At 40.4% G+C, this 26,749-nt stretch overlaps 2 protein-coding genes across 2 annotated transcripts in view; both read left to right on the top strand.

Moving 5' to 3' along the window:
- Window positions 1-15,656, top strand: part of WDR1 (WD repeat domain 1) — a 27,180-nt gene extending 11,524 nt beyond the window's left edge. The window contains exons 6-15 of the mRNA XM_053458281.1: window positions 8,651-8,728; window positions 9,879-9,959; window positions 10,313-10,546; window positions 10,697-10,784; window positions 11,635-11,791; window positions 11,884-11,971; window positions 12,319-12,429; window positions 13,034-13,207; window positions 14,260-14,404; window positions 15,052-15,656. Coding sequence (XP_053314256.1) covers window positions 8,651-8,728; window positions 9,879-9,959; window positions 10,313-10,546; window positions 10,697-10,784; window positions 11,635-11,791; window positions 11,884-11,971; window positions 12,319-12,429; window positions 13,034-13,207; window positions 14,260-14,404; window positions 15,052-15,161 — 1,266 coding nt within the window. The 3' untranslated portion in view covers window positions 15,162-15,656. The remainder of the gene's footprint in view (window positions 1-8,650; window positions 8,729-9,878; window positions 9,960-10,312; window positions 10,547-10,696; window positions 10,785-11,634; window positions 11,792-11,883; window positions 11,972-12,318; window positions 12,430-13,033; window positions 13,208-14,259; window positions 14,405-15,051) is intronic.
- A 10,960-nt stretch (window positions 15,657-26,616) lies between these two features.
- Window positions 26,617-26,749, top strand: part of SLC2A9 (solute carrier family 2 member 9) — a 64,421-nt gene continuing 64,288 nt past the window's right edge. Inside the window, exon 1 of the mRNA XM_053458276.1 lies at window positions 26,617-26,679. The gene's annotated coding sequence lies outside the window, so the exon portion shown is untranslated. The remainder of the gene's footprint in view (window positions 26,680-26,749) is intronic.

The following is a 26,749-nucleotide window of genomic DNA, read 5'->3' as shown; positions in this document are numbered from 1 at the left end:
CTTCACCAATGTTACAAATGAATTCCGGTTGATTTTCGACATGTTGGTTGGTATCAGAAAAACATATTAGATGACTCTCGTTTTGGTTGTTGCAGGGCTTGACAAATTTGTTGTGAATCTAGGCGCCAGGTAAAAAAGTTAGGAGCCAGGATTTTTTTAAACTAACAGTTGGTCAGGAGGGATCTGATCATCATCAGCCCACTTACTAAACTCACAGCGTTTGACCTGGAAGCACCCTGGACTTTCAGGTCAGTGCTGTTTGGTTTTTTTTTAAAATACATTTTTTTCATTTTTTTAACTCTTTCGATGCTGATGTTCCATTGGAGCACAGCATTGACAGATATTTAGTCCCCACAAGCTTGTGGGGACAAATGTTAACCCCTGCAATGCCACAAATGTGTCATACACAATTGTGGCATTGAAGGGGTTAACGCTGCACCGTCGCTCTCATGGAGCGATCAGACAGCAGGGGGGTGTTGGGGCTGGTCTCCACACTCATGGCGAGACCAAAGAACCCTCTCACCCTGTCCCTGAAGCTGCCTCTGGCAGCTGGGAAGCAATTGCTGGTCTATAGACCAGCCACTGCAGGGGGGAGTCTATGATGACTGCTGTAGGCTTCTATGCCTACAGGAATCATCAAAGGGCTTGTGGGGGCTCGTTTTTTTGCTGTTGCTGGTCTGCCTGGGCTTCCAGGCAGACCACCGGCAGCAGAGCCCCTTACAAAACGGGAGTTAACCCCTAAAACGCAGCGATCGCGGCATTGAAGGGGTTAACACTGCACTGTCGCTCTCAGGGAGCGATCAGGCAGCGGGGGGGGGGTGTTGGGGCTGGTCTCCACACTCATGTGGAGACCGAAGAACCCTCTCCCCTGTCCCTGAAGCTGCCTCTGGCAGCTGGGACTCAATTGCTGGTCTATGGACCAGCCATTGCAGAGGGAGTCTCTTTGATGACTGCTGTAGGCTTCCATACCTACAGGAGTCATCAAAGGGCTTGTGGGGGCTCGTTTTTGCTGTTGCTGGTCTGCCTGGGCTTCCAGGCAGACCACCAGCAGCAAAGCCCCCAAAACGGGAATTAACCCCTAAATGCCGCGATCGCGGCATTGAAGGGGTTAACGGTGCGCTGTCGCTCCCATGGAGCGATCAGGCAGCTGGGGGGTGTTGGGTCAGGTCCCCACACTTGTGTGGGGACCCAATCAACACACAAACCCCTTCCCTGAGGCTGCCTGTGGCAGCTGAAAACACGAGTGCTGCTTTTCCAGCAACCGCGTTTTCAGCCTACAGGCTCACTCCGTGGGAGTGATCTCAGGCTCGGGGGCGGGCTCGGAGTGGCTGTGCTGTCTGCCCAGACTTCTGGGCAGACAGCAACAGCGCCCTCATGTGGTGACTCAGCCTCTTACATCCACAATTTTTTCTGGATGTAAGAGGCTGACAAAACCTAGGCGCCAGGACAAAATTCTCTGTCGCCATGGCGACCTGGCGCCTGGGATTTGTCGAGCCCTGGGTTGTTGAGAGAGTTAAAAACCATGTAGGATATGATGCTAATCTAATGGCCAAATATGCCTCTCGGTCCCTGTAGACATAAAGCCTGGAAGGTGGGGATGGTGACCGGGCACAGAACACCACACTTGCCTGATGGCTAATCGGGGTCTGGCCAGCAGTAATCCTCACTTCTGACTTAGTCAAGAGGGGGGGGGTGAATCCATGACTTCAGCTCCAAACCTTAGAACTAAGGGAACCTCCTGACTTTTCTCTGGTTTGCTGAATTTTAGCTACTGAAAGAGCTCATACATACAGCCAACCCAACAGGCATTCATTATTCACTGACTGTGCAGTTCAGGTAAATAAGGTTAATATGCTTACAACAATCTAGACATTTGCCAGGTTACAGAGCCGCCAGGATCTGTTATAGCGATGGTTAGCTTGTGACTTTCCGTAGGAGTGTTTGATATGTTAAGCTTGGATTTTGTTTATTCCATCTGTCTTTCCAAATTGGTTGCGGAGAAACTATTAAAGCACAGCTTTGTATCTTTGAGTTTGTTTTTTTCCCGGCGTATAGTGGCAGTACCAGAGGGTTTGCTCTTTCGCCGGGACAAACACTTAAAAGAAAACAAAGGGTTAAACTCCGCCCCCCCCTTACCCTATAACCGCCCGTACCGGCATGGAGAGACAGTTCTTTTTTGTCCCGCAGGGACGAACACTTGGGCTCCGGCTTCTCCGGTTGAAGATTTCAACCGGCACACGGGTTGTGCTGGCCAAGGGGGTCGGGCAGTCCGTTCGCTCCCCGGGTGGGAGCTCGGCTGCCGCTCAGCTACTCCGCGTTACAGACGGGTTCTGTAGCGGAGTTTTTACAAGCGTCCAGGGGAGGAGCATGCGCAGTTCAGTGGAACGCACGCCCGGGTGGCTATGCGTTCCACTGATGATCCGGCCGTGCTACAACGCATGCGCGGTTCGGATCATCCGGATTTGGCGCCAAATTCAAAATTTGGCTGCCTATAAAAACTGTGCAAACCTGTCTGACCACAAGAGTGTGTGTCAGGACAGGTTTTGGCCGTGTTGTTTGACCCCCACACGGTTTTTTGGTGATCTTGATTTTGATACACCAAAATTATGTTAACCCCTTCATCTCCAGAGAAGGACAAAATGCCTTCTGCTCCTCCTAAAAAGGCTTCATGTAAGTCTAAACATTTGGCATGCCTTGAATGTAATACTCCTCTCCCAGACGGCTACAAGAGGAAGACGTGTCAGCAGTGTTTGGCAGATATCCTGGCTAAAGAAAAACAGAAGGATATGCAGTCTTTTCTATCCTGGTTCCAGGATAATTTGTCCCAAACATTCCAAGCATTTAAGGAAGCGGCCAAGCCAACAGTATATGACAAGCCAAGTAAGAAACGCAGGAGAGATAGTCCATCTACTTCGGAATTGTCATCTGGGGAATGTTCACGTTCATCCAGGGATGGATCCAGTTTGGAAGAATCTGAATCAGAATCCGGTTTTCCCCCTCAAGAGCTGGGAAAATTCATTAAGGAAGTAAATCAGGTTTTACTGAATCCAGACACTAAGAAAAAGGGTTTTCCTGTTTTGCCTCATCTTATGGAGCTTGTACAACGCGAATGGAAGCATCCTAGTAAGCGAGCTTTTGTTTCTAAGCACTTCAAACAACTGTTTAAGCTTCAGGATGACAGCATATGGGAAGATCTTCCTAAAGTTGATGTCCAGGTCGCGCAGCTGTCAAAAAAGACTACTTTGCCAATTGGAGAAGTTTCCGGCCTTAAAGACACTATGGACAAGAGAGCAGAGACTGCTAATAGAAGAATCTTCCAAGCAGCAGGACTTCAAAGTAAAGCAGCATCAACTGGAGCAGCAGTAGCGAGAGCTCAAGGCTTATGGCTCCAGAAATTAGAAAACCACGTTCTGGAGGATGCTGATAAGGATCTTTCTCAACTCCTTAAAAATTTGAAACTCTCTAATGATTTTTTGATTGATACGGTAGAAGAATTAGTCAAGCTATCCGCCCGTAATATGGGTCTGTCTACGGTTGCCAGGAGAGCAGTCTGGCTTAGATTCTGGAACGCTGATTCAGCATCTAAATCTTCACTGTGTGATTTACCGTTTGAGAGAAAAAAGCTTTTTGGGTCTCTTCTTGAAGAGCTGTTGAGACAAATGTCAGACACCAAGAAGGCACTGCCTCAAGATATTAAGCCCAGATGGAACCGCAGGTATCCCTTTAATAGACAGAGATATTCCAGACCATCGGATAAGTCTTCCTTTCGGAAACAAAATAAAGACACCAGATTTCGCCCTAAAGGAGCCAGACAAGATAGGGCAAGACGGTTCTGACAAAGTAGGAGGACGCCTTCGGATGTTTCGGGATACATGGTTCCAGACTACCAGCAACCCTTGGATCCGTCGGATCATTTCAGAAGGCTACACCATAATGTTTTGCAGACCTCCTCACAATGTTTTTCTAGTCTCCTCTTACCCGTCAGTAACCAAGAACACGGCATTAATTATGGCAGCGTTAAAACTCCTCAGTCAGGGAGTTATAGAAAAGGTTCCAAAATCTCAGTTTTTTCAGGGGGTTTATTCCCGGTTGTTCCTAGTCCCGAAACCAGGTGGCACCTTTCGTCCAGTGTTGGATTTGAAGTTCGTCAACCAACACATTCCTTACCAACACTTCCGTATGGAGACCATCTCTTCAGTTACCCAGCTGATTCAGAGAGGGGATTATATGGCCTCCCTAGACCTTCAGGATGCTTACCTTCATGTGCCTATAGCCGTAAAGTCAAGAAGATTTTTAAGATTTGCAGTGAACACAAGTCGAGGTCTCCTCCACTTTCAATTCAAAGCGCTACCCTTCGGCCTTTCCACTGCGCCAAGAGTCTTTACCAAGATTCTCACCCCTTTGGCGGCGGAATTAAGATTACAGGGGATATCGGTGGTCCCTTACCTGGACGACTGGTTGATAAAAGCCTCATCAGCTGCACAACTTTTAATAGATCTTCAAGTGACACTCAAACTGCTAAAAAACCATGGTTGGCTTCTGAATGTGGCCAAATCAAATTTAATTCCAACAACAGAGATCAAGTTTCTGGGTTTTCATGTAAACTCAAAGTCTCTTCGTCTTGTTCTTCCGAAAGACAAAGCCACACACATTCGGCTAAAAGTCACGGATCTCCAGGCATATCCCATATGCTCCATCAGAAAGGTTATGAGCATTTTGGGACTTATGACTTCCACCATACCGGCAGTAGCCTGGGCGCAGGCAAGAATGAGGCCTCTTCAATGGCACATCCTGTCCCACTGGTCCAGAAAAGACGAGGACCTGGACAAAGAGATTTTGATATCTCAAGAAGTGTTGCGGCAACTGGAGTGGTGGAAGATCAAGAAAAATTTGACAAGCGGCCTGTCATTCCAGCCCAAACAGTGGCTGATAGTTACCACAGATGCATCCCAGACTGGTTGGGGAGCTCATTTCCAATCTCACTCGGCACAAGGAGAGTGGTCAACGCAGGAAGCTCGTCAATCTTCAAACTTCCGGGAACTACAGGCTGTCTTCAGGGCCCTAGTATCCTTCAAGCCATGGATAGTAGGCAGATCAGTAAAGATTCAATCAGACAACGCCACAACAGTGTCTTATATAAACAGACAAGGGGGTACGAGAGTAGCCAGTCTTCAATCGTTATGCACCGACATCATGCGATGGGCACAAAAGCATCTGGAAGCTATCTCAGCGGTTCACATCAGAGGGCAGTTCAATGCCCTGGCAGACGACCTCAGCAGAAACAGATGCTCTCAAGCAGAATGGTCTCTTCATCCGACTATATTTCAAAAATTGGTGGCATTAGTGGGCTTGCCGGAAGTGGATCTTATGGCAACACGTCTGAACCGAAAGGTCCCTATTTTTGCTTCCCTGTACAGTATGGATTACCCGCCCTTTCTGGATGGATTGGGGATCAAGTGGCAATTCAACCTAGCCTACATCTTCCCTCCGGTGGCGATGATTCCCAGAGTCTTGCTCAAAGTCAAGATGGACAAGGCAAGAGTACTAGCAGTTCTCCCGTTTTGGCCGAATCTGAGCTGGTTTTCGGATCTGTGCCAGCTAGCAGTAGCTTATTGGGAGCTTCCGTTGTCCTCAGTAGTTTTGGAAACGAAAGGAATTCCCCTTCACATCCTTCGAATGTACAGACTGACGGCCTGGCTGCTGCAAGGCTAATCCTAAAAAATCAAGGTATAGAACCTATTATGACTGATCTCCTCTTGAATTCAGTAAGACGGTCTACATCAAGAATTTATCTGAGAACATGGAGAAAATTTTTGGAATGGTGTCAGTCTCTAGATCTGCATTCTTCTCCTCCGTCCATTCCGGTCATTTTGCGCTTCTTGCATATGGGATTTACAGCAGGCCTCAAAGTCTCTACTCTTAAAGGTCAAGTGTCTGCTCTCAGTCATTTCCTGCTACTCGATCTGGCGTCAGATCGCTTAATTCGGAGATTTTTTAAGGCCATCACTATTAAAAGACCTCCGGTTAAATCATTTTTTCCACCCTGGGATCTTACCTTGGTTCTCAAAGCTCTGTGTTTATCTCCGTTTGAACCTCTCCAGACAGTGTCACTAAAATTCCTCTCCCTAAAGACAGCATTTTTAGTGGCTATCACGTCGGCACGGCGCATTGGGGAACTCCAGGCGCTCTCAGCCTCTAAGGAATTTCTAGTTTTTCATCAAGATAAAGTGGTCATGTATCCAAGACCGTCATTTCTGCCTAAAGTATTGTCCCAGGTCAATATTAACCAGCCTATTGTCCTGCCTACTTTTTATCCGGATCCTACGACACCAGAAGAAAATGAATGGCACTCGTTGGATGTTAAAAGAGCTCTTACCGTATATTTGGAACGTACCTCTTCTTTTCGTTCCTCTGACTACCTGTTTCTACAATTCCAGGGAAGATCTGCAGGGCAAGCAGTGTCAAAATCTACGTTATCTAGATGGCTCACAGATACAATCCGTCTGGCATACGACTCCTGTGGGGCCACAGTTCCTCCTCAGATTACGGCTCACTCTACAAGAGCCGTCTCAGTCTCATGGGCCTCCAGGTCTTCAGTCTCTCCGGAGGACATTTGTAAAGCAGCAACATGGTCCTCATGGAATACTTTTATCAAACATTATAGACTGGACATTTCCTCTGCTTCAGCGGCTGAGTTTGGACGTCAGGTCCTTCACGCAGTCAAGCTCTAACTCCCTTCCCTTTTTTTTGAGGGGGATCTTGCTACATCCCTCTGGTACTGCCACTATACGCCGGGAAAAACAGTAATTTTACTCACCGTAAATTCTCTTTTCCCAAGTATAGTGGCAGTACAGATCTCCCTCCCAATTTGGTATTTATACAGATAATTGTTTTCCATCCTTTGGTCCTCTTGTTAGTTAACTGTCTCTCCATGCCGGTACGGGCGGTTATAGGGTAAGGGGGGGGGCGGAGTTTAACCCTTTGTTTTCTTTTAAGTGTTTGTCCCGGCGAAAGAGCAAACCCTCTGGTACTGCCACTATACTTGGGAAAAGAGAATTTACGGTGAGTAAAATTACTGTTTTTTTTTTATTTTTTTTATTTTTTTTTTTAGACGTTTGACTCTAGCATACCTTTTACTTTACAGAGAACCAATTTAATGATCGTAATCTTAATTTAGAGACCAACCCGTGAAATTCCAGATCTGATTTTTAGAGAGACAATCGAATCTCCTTTACGTTCTCGTAATTTGCCTGCTCTTTCAATATTTATGTATTATCTGGTTTCAGACAAAAATATAAAACTCGTAACAGATTTACAGATACTGCTTAGTATTACTTTTTAATGTGTGACACTTGCAACCCTGATTATTTTAATAAGAGGATAGCCCCATGATGAATACATTGAAGCAGCAAAAAAGGGGTAGGGAGTGGAGCTGCTCCGTCACTCCTAATTGGGATGATCTTGGAAAGGCCAGTCTGTATGAGGACGCCGACGTTTGGGTAAAAGAGACACAAAGCATTTCATTTTTATAATCTTTTATCTCTTTTAATCTGTGCTCGCCGTGTCGGCAGTGTTTCTGCCTGATCTGCACAGCTGTCTGTCGGGATTATGTGTATTTGCCGTGACTGCTGCGTTCCAGGGTTGAGCGTTATCGTTGCATATGGAAAATCTGTGTTTGCTGGGACGCTGTCATAACTGATTTTGTGTTTTTAAATTGGAAAAGACAATCCGTGTACTCGTCTGAGATGTTCTGCATTTAGAAGGCTTACTTCTGTGTTCTTCCAAAACTCTCTTTAGAATGTTCCAGTTCACATGCCCTAAAACGGTGCTTTAATCGGTTAGACACGCATGTGAGCGTCGGTTATCGGGACGGTTAACGGTAACCGCAATATAGATTCAAGGTGGATTTTCTAGCTGCAGACACATAAAATGTAATATACAGCTTGTTGCATATCATAGCAGACTGTGACCTCTGGGTTTTGTTGGGTTCCACAGTGGTCTTGTGTATGGCTCTTCAATGGCTAAAAGGTTTTTATTTTATTTTGAATGCCGTTTAATTGATACAAAATAGTGTTTTTTATATAAAAAGCACAGCGCTGAAAGCCATAGAGCAGTCTTCACAGTGAAAGCCCAGCTTGGTGCCCCGGTGCAATTAATCCATGGAAACTAAACTAGAGCAGCGGTCTTTATAAATTAATCAGCTGTTTTCCACATCTTAAGCTTTTCGTGTTGGTTAACCCGAGAGGTTTCCTGCAACCTCGGCTCTAAAAATAAATAAATTAAACTTAAAGCCCTTTTGATCATTCATCCCTGCCTACAAAGCAACCCGAACGTTGGAATTTTATCGTCTGGGGACCCGCATGTTGACCAATACTGATGTGGATGCCGCCTGTCAAATTTTTATTATAAATCCATGCATCTTCTGGCTCGTCTACAATATCCACATAATGAACGTTTATTCAGATGAGGGTTCTACAGACATTTTATGAATATGCCAATATTTTATAAAATAAAAAGGAAATAGAAGTCTCTCCTGAAGCAACAATTAACAACCAATCTGATGTTAGTTTTGTCATTCCTTTTACTTTAGAGACTATATTATTGCAGAAAGCTTTGTTTTGTGTTCAATTATATTCTTTTTCTTCATCAGGACCACGGCCGATTTGTTAACTGCGTCCGTTTTTCTCCTGACGGCAACCGGTTTGCCACCTGCAGTGCTGATGGTTATGTAAGTTTATTAAAACAATATCTCTTCTGTCCTCTCCCTTCGTTCTTTAGATTTTTTTTTTCAGTGCTAAACTACGGTACTGTGTATATAGGTAATTTGCATAGAAAATATTTATTCTGCTGCAAGATTTAAATGCTTTATCTGCTCTCAAGCACCAGAATACATAATGTCAGGTTTTATTGAAAAGAAACACACAACTTTTTGTTAACTGCTTTGAATATGGCTGTAATAACTAGTGATATGTTGATGTGGGAATACGTCCCCCACCTGCTGGTCCTGTGTGCAGGTAAACCCCCAAGGCCCCGTGCCCGCTCCCCCGGTAACTCATATATGTACTGACACTCACGCTTACACAAACATACACATACTAAGATACACTTTTTCTCACATATATACGTACTCGCTCACGTACTCAAGGACCCACCAACATCGGATTGGCACTTTTTGTGAAAACCTTTGGACCAGCTCAGAGGGCTACCTCAGTCATTAATCATCGCTGTGTCTTCCTGTGCATAGTACTTGGATATGATGTCATATTCAGTGCCCCGCACTAGGTTTCACATGATAAATGCTATAGAGGGCTGCATGTAATTGTGCCTATTTCAGGGGAGTTCTGGGGGGATTTATTCACTAAAAGGAGAGTTGTGGTTTCATCTCCTCTCATTAACTTATTATGAAGGACCAATAATGGCAGGTTTTTCCAGTAAGAAGCTGGCCCTACATATTATATAGTTCAGTGCGTCAGAGGATATTTAAAAAACCCTAACTATACGTTGTAGAACGCCAACCAATGTCTCTGGTGTTGGCCCTTCATAACGTTTAATGACATCAAGAAGCTTAAACCACAACTCTTTCTTCAACTAGCACTACGGTGCAGTACGGAGGCCGGATGCCCAAGTGAAAGCCTAGTAAAGTGGCTTATTGAGCATAGTAGGAACCTTGAAAACACTTAGAGGTCTACGTATATGAATACCCTTTAAATCCCATGACAAAATATTCAAAAGGGTTGTAAGGTATAAAATTATATATATATATGTGTGTGTGATAGATATAGATATAGATATAGATATATATATATATATATATATATATATATATATATATATATATATATATATATATAATATATTTTTTTTTTCCTTCTCTCTAGATTTTCCTGTATGACGGCAAGACTGGAGAAAAGATTGGAAGCCTTGGTGGTGATAAAGCACATGATGGCGGCATTTATGCTGTAAGTTAGTTTATTTATTTTAGATTAATTGTAAATTTTGAAAGGTGTAAGATTTTAGCTCCCTTAATGGCTTCTTAAATGGTGCTTAATGCCACAACAAAATAATGTTCAAATGGTTTTTAGCTGTGGCTCTTGTATTTATTGCTCAAAATGTTATTTCTCATTTGTGGCATAACTCAAATGGTGGCTCTTCAGAAGAAAATGCTCTACCCCATAAATGCACTTTTTGCCAAATATGTTTGCCGTTTCATTATTTATTGTGTGTCACAATTTGGCAGTCTGAGTGCTAAATTTGCCGGTATATCTTTTAGTGTGTATCGATTAAGCCTTTCAACAAATTTGTTTTACTGCAGATTAGCTGGAGTGCTGACAGCACCCAACTCCTTTCTGCGTCTGGGGACAAAACTGCAAAGATCTGGGATGTGGCGGCCAACTCGGCAGTGACCACGTTTCACCTTGGATCGGATGTGCTCGATCAGCAGTTGGGCTGCTTGTGGCAGAAGGATTATTTGCTGAGTGTTTCTCTGTCCGGTTACATCAATTATCTGGACAAGAATAACCCAAATAGACCTTTGCGTGTGATCAAGGTGCGTGTTTTTTTTTTTTTTTTTTTTTTTTTTTTTATTGCATTTATGTTGGAATACCATTTCCTATATTTTGTGTGATATGTATTTTATTTATACAGCAATGCCTGCTATTAAGTTATCTTGTGAGTTATTTTGTTTTTGTGCTTGCAGGGACACAGCAAGTCAATTCAGTGTATGACAGTCCACCAGAACGATGGACGATCACGGATATATACTGGCAGCCACGATGGGCACATCAATATCCTTTTTTCTTTGCATGTTACACACACCTATGTTTCCTTAACAATGATTCTCCTTTTCTTCAGACCTTTCTTTTGATACCATATTTAGGTGTATAGTCCAACATTTAGTATGGACAATACATTAAACTTATCAAAATGTTTGAGGGAAAAAAATATATTTTCTAATATTTTACTGTGATTGTCCCCAAACCAGTTCAGTTGTCCAAAATACCACAGAATATATAAAGTGTCTTGAATTTGAGGAAAAAAAAAAAAAACATGCATGGGATTTTTCTTCTTCAGGGCACGACATGAAACAGTCCCATACCCTCTTCCAAAGTTATAGTTTTAAAATTTTATTTTTGAAGCATACGTCTCGTTTTACCAGCCCACCAGCTCAAAATACTCCCGCAAAAATGTATGTTTGGAGAGAAGAAATCCCAGTACCATAATTACTGATTTCCCCCCCATGCATGACCGCAGGGATCAGACAGTTTTTTTCAGTGTGCCAGGTGATCTATAATAAAGATTTTGAATGGGGAAGCACCATTTACTTCAAGGAAGTATCGCTTGTGCAAGAGTGTTCGGCCTGGGGAGGGTGAATGGCAGGTTTCTTTCTTCATGGCGTGCCATGCCATCATGAAATGTTTTTGGGCCACTTTTTTCATGATGGCATGGAACATCATGAATGCTTTAACAAGTTAAATATAAGAGGAGAAAAATCAGACCCTACGTAGCTTTCTGAAATGGCAACTTAAATTTTGGAACTGTTAAGGAATGGCATGAAATGTGTGAATGTTTTGTTTGTGCACACACTAGAGTCTAAACTGTTTTGTGAAGATGTATTTTCTTTAACTCTTGTTATACATTATTGGGATGCGGAGACAGGAGAAAATGATACTTTCACCGGAAAAGGTCACTCCAATCAGGTGTCCAGCATGGGCGTAGATGACTTCAACCAGCTGGTCACCTGTAGTATGGATGACACCGTGCGCTACACAGATGTGGCCAGCAATGCATATAAGTGAGTGTCAATGATTTGCCAATTCTGTAGGAAATTTGTTTGCATTTCACCCAACAAGAAACTCATGATGTAACACTCTATTCCATATGTAGTCCTCAGGATGCTATAAAGTTGGACATCCAGCCCAAAAGCGTTGCTGCTGGTGCTGCAGGATATGCTGTAGCCGTCTGCATTGGACAGGTAACATAATGAAACCCCGCTGGGTAACAAAGTCTAAAGGGTATTTCACATTGTTTTTTAGGCAACAGATTCTTCTTCTCTCCTTTTTCTTGATATAATGGCAAACTGTTTCACATGTGAGTTTGGGACTGTGGTTTACCACATTCATTTATGTTTATTTTAATAATAATACTTTAACTTGGTGTTACTTCAGCTGGTTGGGAATCACGCATGTTTTAGTTGAACATCTAGTCGGCCGAAAGATGTAACAGGATGGAAAAGTATCTCTCCTTGAAACTAGATATTTGTGTTGGTAAATACTAAGAGACTTGTTATTTCTCACTATTTATTTATTTGTTTTTTTACAGATCATTCTGCTAAAAGACAAGAAAAAAGTCTTCACACTCGACTCCCTGGCTTATGAGCCGGAAGTGGTGGCCATTCACAAAGCTACAGGAACGGTTGCTGTCGGAGGAGCAGTAAGGATGGATTTAATATTGATAATGTGCCTTAAGAGTTTAAGTTTAAAGTCAAGTGTTTTTGCAACTTTCCATTCTTTCATTGAGCTTGTGTGAAATAAAATATTTTATCAAACTAAGTGAGGGGGGGAGAATACAGCGTTTAAAGGGAAAACACAATACATGAATTCTGTGGGGGGTTTTTGAAGTGTCCCTGGCAAGGAGATTCTTGGATTAAGCATATTAAACATATGCAAGATCAAATAAGGAGGCTAGGGACATATTGTGTATTTAGACTTGGTGGTTATGTAACCGTGATTAATAATGGTTATTTAAAACAGTTCATTCAATGTCTCTGCCTAATGACCTCAACATTTGTTTATTTTGGCCTTACTAGGAAAAAAAACAAGCAGTAATGTATAATTTGTCATAGCCTGAAGCTCATTGGTCCATTTGCTGTTGACCTATAAGAAATATCTATTGTGTATTAGTGTAGAAAGCCTCTGTTCTCTAGATCACTAATATATATTTAGTGTATAGGTACTTTGCCTGTAGTTCCATCTTTGTAGTAGATGTACGTTCAGGGGTATCCTTCTCTCACTGTACCGCGTTCTTACCTCTGCAGGACGGCAAGGTCTACCTGTACTCCATCCAAGGGCTCACCTTGAAGGATGAAGGAAAGGCTCTGCCAGCCAAAGGTGCCGTAACAAGCCTTGCTTATTCCCACGACGGGGCCTACCTTGCCGTTTGTGATGACAAAAAAGTGGTCACTGTGTTCAGTGTTGCTGATGGATACGCGGTAAGTGTGTAGCGCATGCCGTTTATGCATCATTGGACGCTATACAGTAAAGTGGCTCACAGTTGTGCTGACTGACTGAAGAAAGCATGTTATGTGCAGCACTCATGGTGTTAAAGGCCACTGTTGGCTGGCCTAGAACATTCTTTGTCACCAACTGGTTAATATAGAAATTTGGTAATGGTGTTTTGTTACTTGGGTCATAAAATTGCAATTTTTCCCTAAAGTGTTTGAGCAGCTGTTCAGATATTTACCTTTCTTCATTATCTCTGCGCATTATTTCTTCTGCGTTATAGCTAATGGTTTCCTACACTTCAATTTCTAATTAAATATTGTTTATAAGGAACACAAGTGGAGACTGATAGTGTAGTATTTGACCATCAAAGTAAAGCTAATGAGGCGTTTCTAAAGACTCTTCTACGTTGAATAACAAAAAATCCAAGTGCCTGTTTTTATTTACGGCAATAAACGTACAATCTCAAGGTTTCTACAGATTAAAAAAAAACTATTATGTTAAGTCACCTAAATCAACCTCAAAAACCTGTTTGAGCAAGTTTTCTCAGATACTACATGTTGTAATGTATAAAAACATAACGCAAGTTTATTTAAACATTAAAATAAGTAACCCGCTTCATGTGGATACCATGAGAAAGGTACGGTTTTCAGATTTGTTTTTTTTTTTGTTTTTTTTATTTATTATACCGCTGACTATCCCATATCTGAGCTGCTGCCAATTGGTTCAGGTAGTCTTGTTAGAAGAGTAGAAGAGGATTGAGGAGACTTCAGGATGGGGAATTGTATTTAAAAGTTATTGTGGTGATAGCTCCTCTTTAAGAACGAAGGCACTGATCATTCTACATGCCTTGCTTCCCCTGGCGAGTTTGTTGGAGATGCATTTAAGACGTTTCTGTCTTCATATTGGCAGCCATGCAAAGTATTATAATAATAGTGTGGTTCACTGACCCAAAAGTTTTGAGCCCAACTGTCCTACATAAAGAACAATTGGAACTTTTTATAATTCTCATCCTACATCGTTGACTTCATTTACTTAACAGGAACAAAACAGTTTCTACGGACATCATGCCAAAGTGGTCTGCGTTGCCTGGTCACCCGACAATGAGCATTTTGCCAGCGGCGGCATGGATATGATGGTTTTTGTCTGGACCTTGAGTGATCCAGATGCAAGGCTGAAAATGCCAGGTAACTTTATTTTTTTATGTATATGTGTCCACAATACCTGTACTTTTTAAAATGGGTCATAGCAAGATATATCAACGTTTATAATCCTTTGTCAAGATCTAATTATAATTTTCCACAAAATGAGGTACCCGCAGGTCTTTTTGAAGATCGCAATTCATTTGAAGTGCATGTGCAGCTTGATAGATAAACTAATATTTTAATGTTTCTTTCTAGGGACAAGATAATCTGCCCAGGATTTGTCACAAACTCTGTTCTAGCGTACAAAATATATATTATTTGATCCGCTGTAGTTTTTCCAAGTTGTGTCAAAGCAACAATGGCAATTTATAATCTCTTACCCTGATCAATTTGGGATAGCTGTTACTGTGATCATTTATATATAATATACACACTTTTTTTTATTATTATTTAAAGGATTTGTGTCTTTTTAAAATCAGCCTGCATGAGTGCCCTCTTAAAATCATTATCTAATGTAGTATGTTTTGGGTTTGGTGAAATTATTTAAAACCTAAGACAGTGTTAGCTTTAGTTTTGTTCTCCAGTCACAAAGGCAAGCGTCCCCATCTTTTGCAGTGCACTTTTTTTCTTCTTCGCTGCACGATTCCATTGATGTCTCATTTTGCTCTCTCTTTTCCTTCTTCTCCCAGATACCCATAGACTGCACCATGTGAGCGGTTTGGCCTGGCTGGACGAGCATACATTGACTACCGTATCCCATGATGCTTGTGTCAAACAGTGGACAATTACCTTCAAATGAGAGAACTTAAAAGAACAAGATGATCAGGGACTAGAACTACTGTATTTGAAAGAATAAAAGAAATCTCTAAATATGTTATATGCTTTGGCTCTTGTGCCACTTACTCATTCTTTAAAAGGTGGTGTCTATATCTTTACAAATGTCCTTTTCCGAAGCTTTAGTCGGTGACCGCTTGCACATGATACCTTACGTGTAATCTGTGATGATTGACATTCCAGTGGCAGCAGGTGACCTTCACAGGTTCAAACCACATGACACTTTTTAATATCCACCAATCCATGTGCTACATATCAGCATGGCATCAGATGGCGTCTCATTTTCAGAACATTTCTGTATCTACAAACACAGTGATGGCAGTTGTGGTCGTTTTAAATCCTTGTGTGCCGGTACTGTCTTGTTGCTCTGCTTGTCCATACTGCATTAAAAAAATGCTGCCTGAAATTTCCTCCATCTGAACGTGGGGTACCTGATAATAAACATTTTTATGTATTTCAAGTCCTGTTTTGTGGTTCAATTCTGAGCTAATATGACAATTTATAGAGTAACGTATATTGGTTGTGGTACAGAACTTCTTTGAAAAGTGATCAAACCGACTGAACTGTGAGCTTCGCTGGACCAGCTCGGCTCTTCTTGTAGGAGAAACATGTTAGGGTTGACCCTTCATAATGCATAGGGCGTTTAAAGCGTAAACCCCATATGTTCTTGGATACTTGAAATGTAAAAGTTGTACATAGTATTTGATTGTAATAATATATACCAAACTAATGTACTCCACTTGACCATGCCATAAAAAATATATATACTCAGAAGCTAGTATGAAGATGCCCGATTTAGTTACTTGTGATCTGTACAAAGCAACCAGAAGATGCATAAATCCTTTCACAGAAAAAAGATGTGGGGTTTTTATTCTGAAGACTTTTTTTATTTAAAAATTCATGTGTTTTTAAGCAGTTTAAGCAGAATCTGAGTGATTGAGTCATGCTTGGTCAATTTGCCTGAATACCACATAAAAGAAAAGGATACAAACTCCTTTAACATATAATTTATAAAACAATCTCATGATCTAAAGTGGGAAGTCCAATCACTGACTTGTGATTTAATAAGCATTGGTCAAAAACTTTTTAAAATGACCTCTTCATTTAGAGCAATGCATACATATAATAATGATTTCAAAGATAGTTAATTTATTTTAATCATTTAACAGAATGCAAAGTGAGTGAACAGAAGAATAATTTAAATCAAATTTGCTGTGACCACCTTTTGCCTTCGAAACGGCATCAATTTGGCGCTCCAGATGATACAGCCTAGTAAGGCGACTTGCGCTAAACATTGTAGTACTGCAGAATGACTGGATTTGCAGTCTAGAGGATCTAGAATTACCGTTGGCTTCAATCCGGTTTTGGGGCTAAAGGTGCGAATTGACCCCTAATATATCATCCGTTTATCTTGTAAAATGTTGCTTTGCGTCGTTGGCTGTCTACCCTGTGGCAGTTTGACACCTGGACAATGTGGACGCGGTGAAGTTAAGGCATCTGGATAAATAATTTATAAACCTACAACAGCTGAGCAGTTAGAAGACAGCAGGTCCATGCCAATGCGGACGCCTCCAGTAAGAGCAGACTGGGCAGGACTGGCGTGTGTAATGGGCAGGGGTTGGTTTAAGGCTCTACCAGAGCAGAAGGATTCTGACGTGACCGTCACAGCAACTGGTCTATGGATGATTTGGGACACTTGGCGGTGTGTCTGCCTACTTCTGCAGGTATTTATCAAATTGCATGCGATACAAAGCTAATATGTTAAGCATGTGTTCCCCAGTATTCATTTTTGACTGGCACACCATTTTAAGATAACATTGTATTTGCTTTATGTGTTAGCAACTAAGGCAACATCATGTTTGGACCATCCACTCTTTTAGATCGCAGGTATGCATTTTTACATTTTTCTTAAGGGTGGGCCGCTTACTCAAGCACATATGTATACGTATGTTTTTATGAGCGTGCCACAGGTTTATTCACTAAATAGTGTTGTCTGGAGTGTTTCCAGTGCTTCTCCTGTAAAAATTGTGAATAAAGCAACATTTTGGGATGGCTCTTAATAATACACAGCAAACTTACAGGGAATTAAAACCACAACTCTCCTGCTTTGTTGAGTAAACCATACATTGTGTTCCTCGGTCATTGAATCTGCTGCAACAACTTGTCTCACTGTGAATTCTGTAAGAAAATCCCACACTGGGTAAAAAAAAAAATATATATATATATATATACCGGTATATATAAAATAGCTATTACTATTCCTCCGGTACAGCATATAGTGGAATCAATTAGGGTTTTATTTTAATGATATCTCCAGCATTACTTGTGTGTTATTTAAGGCCGTCTCAAACGCACTGCAGTTTCCCTTGATAATGTATAGTGATATATTTACATTTCCCAGATCTACTGTACTCTACCTCTTTGGTGAATAGCCCCCACTGATAGGAATGAACTTCATGACAGAAGCACCATAGGTAGCTGCCTGGCGTAACTGTGGTCTTGCAATCCCCGTGAATGGGGCAGGGGAGCGCATTCTACTTTGTGGATAAGTGGAGTAAGAGCTCCATGTGCAGATTTACCTATTTTGGTGTTTATTCAAAATGAGAGAGCTGACAATGAAAGTTTCATCTCCTTCACTTGACTGTTCATTATTAAAAGACAACACTGGCATATTTATCCAACAAGAACAGCTGAACTGGCCCCTGAAATTATTTAACTATGAATTAAGCAGGGCCAACCAAGCTCTTCCAGGAGCAGCAGAAGCTCACTGGGGTTGGACCTTCATAATGTATAATAAAGTCACACCCCTTCATAGAGCGAATGGATCACTTTGTCTTAAAGCATCTTAAACGAAAGAATTGGTAACCCTTTCTACGCCCTACTGTACACTAACCCAGGTTTTCAAAGGTCCCATTGAACCTGAAATGGTCATATACCAAGTTGACAGATATAAGTCTTTGTTTTGTCCGGCATGCAGCAATGAATTTTGACCCTCTTGGTTTTCCAATCTCTAATGTTGTAGGTAGGTAGTTGTCTTTGTCTTTCTTTAAATGTTTGTGTCACTATTTAAACTCACCTTGGTGTCACAGTGATTTTATGGCATCAAACTATGAACCCACCTAAGGCTGGTTCTGGTGTCTGTTTAAACACAGCGATTGATTGCTTTACATCAGAATATTGAATGCAAGCTCTGGAAACCAGTTTGGTCTGCAACTCTACAAGTGGCCTACAGGCTGATTTTGGAATCGTAGAATACCAAGTTCACTTTAAGAGATTTCTTGAAGGTCATCTCATTTATCTAGTTATGGATTATACATGACCAGTTTTGTCTTTTTGTAGGAGTAACTCGCTGAGGTCTTCACGTGTAGGTGTATCATGGTGCTGAAATGTTCAATTCACCTGCAAACAAAAGCTTTATAAGCAAGACTTCTTTAGTCAAGCCGTGTTTAAAGCAATGCACGGTATTTCCTTATATTACAACTATGTGTACTAAAGTTGCTGTTCACGTTACATAAAATATGAATTTTATGTTAAGCACAGAAACAGATCCCTCATTTTAGTCCTTCCTCTGGAGGTTAAATCACATAAAAACAACATAAATCAATGATTCCTTATATGTTTTCATAATGAAACATATTAATGTCTGCATTCGTAACACATGACAAGTAAGTGTTAAAATGTTAAAAATGAATGAATAAGGCAACACTGGATAAATAAATAATTTCTGGAATTCACAAGCACTTGGAATAACATTTCTAATGTTACATTTAACTTACAATTGTGTTTATTGCAATGTAGGTGGAACAGCAACCTGAAATATTTCAAAACAGTATGGCCTATGGAAAGGCCCATCTTCAGATCAAGAGTGTAAAGCAGGTGTGAGTAATACACAGTAGCCTTTCCACTTGGCTAAGCGAAGCCATTCAAATTTGCCAGTTGATTGTGAAATTTTCAGAAAATAAAGGGCTTCTGGCGTCTGTGTTAATGTTGTATTCATTGATTTTTTTCTTGAGGCAGACTGTAATAACAGGGAAAACGTACACATACAGAATACAAGTATTTAGAAATAATAAGAACTAATAAAATACTTTCCATGGAATGGAACAAAATAACTGTAAGACAGTGCCAATGGAAAAAGATGTGTGATGTAATGCATGGCCATGACCAGCAGGGGGAGGCATGGTATTATCTACTGCATTATTTTACATTTCTTTCTCTGTTTCTTTTTCTTTTTATCCATAAAAAAAGAGAAAAGGTCGACCTGCAATGAATATTGGCACCAACTTATAAGGATGTGATGTACTACATATGCCACAGAGCTTCATGAAGATTGGAATACAAAGTAGTTTGGGTTGAAACCAACTATAAGATGCCAAAATAGATATCAATGTAATAAAACTCAAATTATAAAATGATGTCATCTGTAGTTTGAACCTACTAAAGGTATATTCTGGAATGGATTCTGTCCAATGACAAAATTAGTAATAGTTTTTATGAAGGACAGATTGTGTCAGACTAACTTAATTGGATTTTCTAAAGAAGTAAACAAAAAAATACCGGTACACACCATGGTCAGTAGATGTAACTTATTTGGATTTGGGTAAAGCATTTGATACAATGGCTTATAAAATGTTACTGTACACATTAAAAGAGATTGGATAAAGTGACATTTTTGCAGCAGAGTTGGAAACTGGCTTAAAAATAGAGTTCAGAGCGTAGTTATTACTGGAAAATTCTCCAACTGGACAAATTTGCAAATGGAGGTGGTGCTTTACACCCCCCCTGTGAAATTCATTATGGAAATAATCAAAATATACAAAGTTGGTGACAAGCACCAGATCCCTGCATCTCTCCACTTTCCTGACTATGGAAAGCACATGTGTTGCATGCCTGTGTGGTCCTCACATGTTAAATACATTGCAGTATTGGGTAGATTCATTTAGCAGCCATTATTCACACGTTCAGATGTTTGTGGCAGTTAATAAAATGCACTTTGGTCAGTGCGTAGTTTTTGCAGATGCACAGGATTCGTGCCAGATCCACACGCCTTTCAAACCAAGCGATTTGAGACTGTAAGCTTCTTTTTTTTCCAGGGCCGATCTTTTCTAGCATATTTTGCATAGGCTGGTTCTCAAAGAAATAAAGGATGGGATAATGAAGTAGGACAGCTAGAGGATTAATATGAAGCAATAAGGTTTTCATGTTTTGTTTTTTTTTGGGGGGGGTCTTTGTTGTAATTTTGTAGAATACGTGTTTTGTAGAATTATGCTCTTTGTAAGGTTCTCCTAAAAGCCAGCTCATGGACATTCCAAATAGCTGACCTTACCATACCAACTATCTGACCTCTGACCGACAATAATAAATGATAAAGGATAGGAAAAAAGATTGTTAATAAGATGTAATACTGAAATTAGTTCATAATGGCACAGATATGGAGAGATCTGGGTAGGCCAGGAGTGAAATGATTGCATGTTGGCTTGTATGACCAAATCAACCATTTTTCCCAGGACACACATACATTCAAGATGATGCTGGCCAACAAGTAAGTTCTGCCCCGAAGTATAACCAACTAATTAACTCCCTTTTGTGAGTTTATACATCCCGCATATTACATGGCAACCCATTACATAGGCTAGTCTGCAACATATGCAATATATACGTGCCAATATGGGCAGAAGTGACACGTGAGGGCAGTAGCCAGGATGGTCGAGAGATGTGAGGGCAAATGAGAATAAAGCAAAGTTTACACTAAAAACAGAAGTCATTCATGGTTCCTGTAAAAATAATGTCATTTATATCTCCCATAATTAAGAGGAAGTGCTTCTAGTAAAGAATTCTGCCGTGATTATGAGCTGCGCGCTACATTATCTGAATTAGCATTGTAACAATTCATACTCCAATATGTAGAGACAAGTGATCATGCTGCCAATTACGACAAATTATATTTAGACATAAAATTCTATTACTGACCACCATGTGATGTAAATTACTCTGAATGTTCTATATTTATTGAGGAGGAGACAGGACAATCTACTCTCATGGCTTTACTGCTGGCGAAAGGAACAATTTCCGTAGTAAGTAAATACATTTTTTTATCAGGTAAACGAGAAAATCTCTTATTTTGTATATGCATAATGGTTATAGGGTCCATAGATGTGAGTTGGTACAAATGTCCAACTATGTTGGAGAGTTTTGCTGCTTCCATGCCCCATGTGACACTTCATGATTAAAAGTATTTTTATTTTTGTATAAAGTTGGGGTTAAAAGGTACACACAGCATAATAACTACTAGTAAAAAATAATACAGTTTTAGACCTCAGTTGTGTGTAATATTGTTGGGTTAGCTATATTAATAATACAGGAAGATCTAATAATGGACAACCTATGTTCTTTTTTTATTATTACTGATGAGTGAAACTAAATTAGTGCTGTCCATCATTTTTATATGGGGGGCATATATTGTTTCAGAGAGAATTGTATCATAGTTTCCTAAGAGATTCCTGATATATCTCAAAACGTCCAGGATTCTATCTCAAATAACCAGTTTTAGCCTTTACTGTGAATGTATAATTTGCACGTTTATTATTATATATAAAACTACTACATTTTCAGGACAAGATTATGTTGGGGTCATGTGCTTGTGTATAATACCCCCCCCTAAATGTTTTGAAAAAGGGGAAATTTAATAATTATATGTGTGATTTTATCATAATATAGGTGGGTCAGTCAGGAAAACTGACTATCTGCGCTCATTAACGAGAACCTTATATTGACGACCTTAGCAGCTGAAGGCCTTACGTTCTCGAGTCACTGAGAAAATGTGTATGACTTGGCCCTTGCTCAATGTAGCATTGATTAATGCATTAACCATAAGCTTAAATTCAGTCGTGTATTTACCTTAGGTGCTCCCCTAGACCTGAAACAGAGCAGCTCAATGAATGAAAAGGCAAGCAGTACCTTTTTAATGCAGTCTATCGATGTTGTGCTGAGTCAGCACAGCATCCATGGTGTAAAGGGACTGGTTGGGGAGATCAAAGATCTCCTTTGTAATCATCTCATTGTGTAGCTGGATACAGATCGACAAAGCAGGTGATCTGCCCCCGGTTTCATAGCTGTAGGGACTAGCACCTTCTGGACCTGCCACCCTAGGCCTAGTTGGCATGTTCAAGAATACTTAATTGTTCAAATGAATGTATTTGTCCTAAGGCAGTTGTAATACGGATATCCAACATGATTTTAAATAAGACTTTAAACATTAGACCGTTGTTTTGTTAAAATTCTCAGTAGAAAGTTTCAAGGATGGCAACTCTGCAAAGACTTCATTTTTTAGTAAATAAAAGGACACGCTGGGAAGGGAGAGGTGTGTGTATTGCATGGAACAGGTGGGCGAGGAGGCGGCTGCTGTGGTCTCCAAGAGTCTTTATATAGTTATAATGGGCACAGCCCACCATAGCTGGCAGTCTGCCTGGAAAAGGTGAGAATACTGGAGGATTTGAAGATGAAAATACTGACAGATGGGAGAAGATTCCAAATTGACTGTCTGCAGGTACCAAAGTATTTTAGAATGTTCTTACTGCAATTCTGTTCCAACAGAGGGTGTTCACTGCTTGCCACGTTCTGTGATACTGATAGTATTTTTCTTAATATTGTTCTTAACACTTCTAGTGCTAGATCGCTCAGTAATGTAGTTCCTTTAATAATTTGCATAATCCTCTGGCTTTTTTTTTAGAGTCGTTCTTATGACCCTTTAACTCCTGACGGATTTCCGCATCCGTAGGCCAGGTTCCCCATCAGGAGTTAAAGGGCCATGCACACGACTCTACAGGTCACCTGCAGGGGCCTCCTCTGGCGACCAATAGACTCACTCGCATGGCCCTTTAACTCCTGACGGCGCAACTTGTTCACCCGAATACTAATGCACAGGTCTAGTATTTAAACAGTACAAGGGGGTAATTCACATGCAATAGACACAGAACACAACACATAGTTCTCCATCAGGCCTCCTTGTACACGGCTCAGTATTTGCACTCAGCCCAGTAGGGGGTCGCTATTGTAGTCTGTGGGGAGGATGGTAAACACAAATCATTCCCTTACTACTGATTGAAACCTACTGGATATCTGATCTGAGTGCAAATACTAGCCATGGAGGTCTTTGTCCTGTAAGTCCCCACCTGATGGAGAATAACACCACACATAAACCCCCTCCCAAAATGCAGGTGCCCAAAATCTGTGTCCGAGATCCACAGTAGAGTCTCTGGTACTTGGGGAAACGTGGCACGCTGTTCCAGGTGTAAGAAGTAGTCCCAATGACCCCCCTGTGCCCAACTCCCCAAAAACAGAACCCATTCAAAGGCCAGGACCCTTAGTCTGTAGGGAGGACGCTGGCCATCAGGCCTCTCCATGAGCCCATGGCATGGAGGCTTCCGTGACACTGATTATTAGTGTTCTGACCAGAACTGTCTTATTTCTGTTGTATAAAACCTTCATTTGGTTTTTACCTATAGTCATGGCAGCACCCTAGTGTGTATTCGAATATCATGTTTATTAGTTTATCTGATTGTTAACTTTAAGCTGGGCATGGTGTGAACTACTGCTATTGGGGCAGTCATATGATCAGGGGGCACTCATATGATCAGTGGGCAATCGTTAAATTGGACTTGGTGATAGACATTTCAGTTAACTTGTGTGGCACTAGCAAAGTAGCTAAGTGCAGGACTCTCCATGGATTAGGACCACGAAGGGTAGTATCGTGCCTACGGTGCAGAGGAGCTTACAGCGGTAGTCACCCAGCAAGATCAATATTATGCTTATCATACTTTTTAGGGAATAAATTCAGCAACTTGTGTTACGCTAATATGGTTATATTTGTAAGTTTGTTACTGCAACAATTTTATTGTATATTTATTTCCATTGACATTGTGGGCATTATAATCCAGGATGCCTTTGTGTCCTTATTACAGAGAAATTACATCTATTAACATTGCGCAGGCAAGAAGGTGCCAGCCCTCCCCCGATGGGAGGCATGTCAGCAAGGGAGACTTATGGAGGGTTTTAGTTGGTTATGGACATTAAAAAAGCCTTTTAATTTTATGGTGATTTCACAAATGTTTGATCTATAAACATAAAAAGATGCAGGAAGGAGATATTTAAAATCAAACATGCAATGCTCTTTCAAGAATACACATCTAATTAACAGCCTTCTCCTTGAACCAAGATGTCAGGACTTGATACTGATCTTTTTATTGCATTATTTTTAGATTAAGTCTATTAGGAATACGTTATATTAGCAATGGGCCTTAAAATAGGTTAAATACAGAAAAGCGTAAACACAGAATACTGGTCCAGTTAGTTGTCAGTTGAGCCAAACCCATGGAATGGATATTAGTCCAGTGAAAATGTGATGTAGTAACCGGGTCTAAAGATAGATAGATGGATATTGCGATAGCAATATAGAAACATAGAATTTGAGGCAGATAAGAATCACTTGGCTCATTTCGTCTCCCTGGGCTTGGTGCCCTTGTCGACCTTGGCCAGGATAAACTACTGGGTATTTTGTGTCATCCACTTGACTGTAGAACATATACACATATACAATTTATTTTTTTTTTTTTAAGACTAGTGCTGTGATTGCCAAAAAGCAAAACATACGTATATCTATATATATATCTATATTATCTATCTATCTATCTATCTATCTATCTCTCTCTCTCTCTCTCTATATATATATATATATATATATATATATATATATATATATATATATATATATGAAATATCTATTTCAACTCAGAAGTTAAATTCCTTCTATATCAGCAAGGAAATAGGAATAAAATGCCAAACTAAATGTATAATCAAAGCTTGTCCCCCCCCCTTTAACGGGGAAAAAAAACATTCACTAAACTGTTTAAAACTGGCATGTAACAAATGTACCCAAAATGGTTTACTTTAAGCTGTGTTCTTATCACAAGAGTTAATTTACTTTCACCGTGGACTTTTGGAAGTAATAAATGCAAAAGGAAGCGCAGCCAAGGTAAATAAAGTTTGGAACATGTGAAAAAAAACATGTGTTTCTGAGAAATATTTTAGCTTTACATTTTTAAAATGAAAAATACATTCCCCCAAAAACATGATTGAAACTTTTACACGGTTGAAGAATTAATTTTGGGAAAGACTTGAACATTCAATAGTCCCAGGATGGTTGGAATGCTGCATTAGTTATAAAAGTCTAAAAGAATCCTTAAATAGAGTTCCCATGTGTAGTACTAGAGAGCTACAGCACTATTGATTTGTTCAGCTGATTATCAGGTATTAAGGTAGGTAGCTTTTTGAAAGGGGTAGAGGAAGGGAGTTTAGAATATGTATATTATATATATATATATATATATATATATATATATATATATATATATATATATATATATATATATATATATATATATATAAACTTTACGGTCTTATACTGATTGGACATTAGAGTGAGTTTGTGTGTTACTATGTACATGGGTTTTAATCATGCGGGGGGGGGGGCACCGAAGGTGCCACAGGCACCACTAACCCTAAGTAAGCATATTACTAATACAAAGTGAAAAATATACAGACCTTATGCCTTTTTCAGGGGGGTTGCTAAACAACCTTGTATATGAGGATGGACTCTGATAACTCTTGTTAATATGTTGGCTCCCTTGTATTACTGTTATGACCAGCATATCCAAGACCATTTCCTTCAGTCCTACCCCAAACACCTTCCCACTGCAACATGGACAGTGTAAACCCTATCCACAATTAAAACTTGAAAAAACTCAGAACATGCATACAACAAATTATAACATAAATGACAGTCTGTTACACCTCTGACCTCCCCCTAAGGACCCAGGGAGTAAAATCAACGGCTCCATTGCAGCTCCCACATGGACACTTTGCGACACTCCGAAGCTTAGTGACCTCTGATCCTGCCCCTCCCTGCCTCCAGCCACACACCCAGCAAAGGTGTGATAATGTGGACGCCTGAAATGTTGGAGGTTATGCAATGCTCACTTATCAATAATCTATATAGTACTCTATACTGGGGCCATTAAGGAAAAGATTTGCTTATTCAACTAGGGTTAACCTAACTACTCTGAGCCACGCTGCAGGTTGCGCAGAATTAATTCAGGATTACTTGTTGTTTAGATATCAGTGACTTATAATATCAAACTCTGAACTTTCATTGAGTAGATTGCCTCATTATGTGATTAGAGCTAAGGCAATTGTCACTGATATTCTGGTTGCTTTACTTATAAAAGTAAATTGTATACTGTTAATGATTTATTTCTATAAAAGCTGATATCATTACGTAACAGCCAATAAAGCAGCAAATGCTGTTCAAGTTTGTGTTTAATGATTAATATATATATTTTTTGGTATTTTAGGAAACACAACATTCTCACTAGCATTTTGCAGGGCACACGAGCACAAGCAGAGAAGACCTTAGTGTCCACCATCTGGTAAGTTAATTGGTGGGGTGTTACGGTTTACTGTTTTAGAGTCTTACAGTAGGATAAGCGAGTTCAGTGA

Source organism: Spea bombifrons, chromosome 1 (assembly GCF_027358695.1).
Source record: "Spea bombifrons isolate aSpeBom1 chromosome 1, aSpeBom1.2.pri, whole genome shotgun sequence".
NCBI lineage: Eukaryota > Metazoa > Chordata > Amphibia > Anura > Pelobatidae > Spea > Spea bombifrons.
Note: the sequence above shows the minus strand (reverse complement) of the source record. Positions and strands in the feature narration are given on the sequence as shown.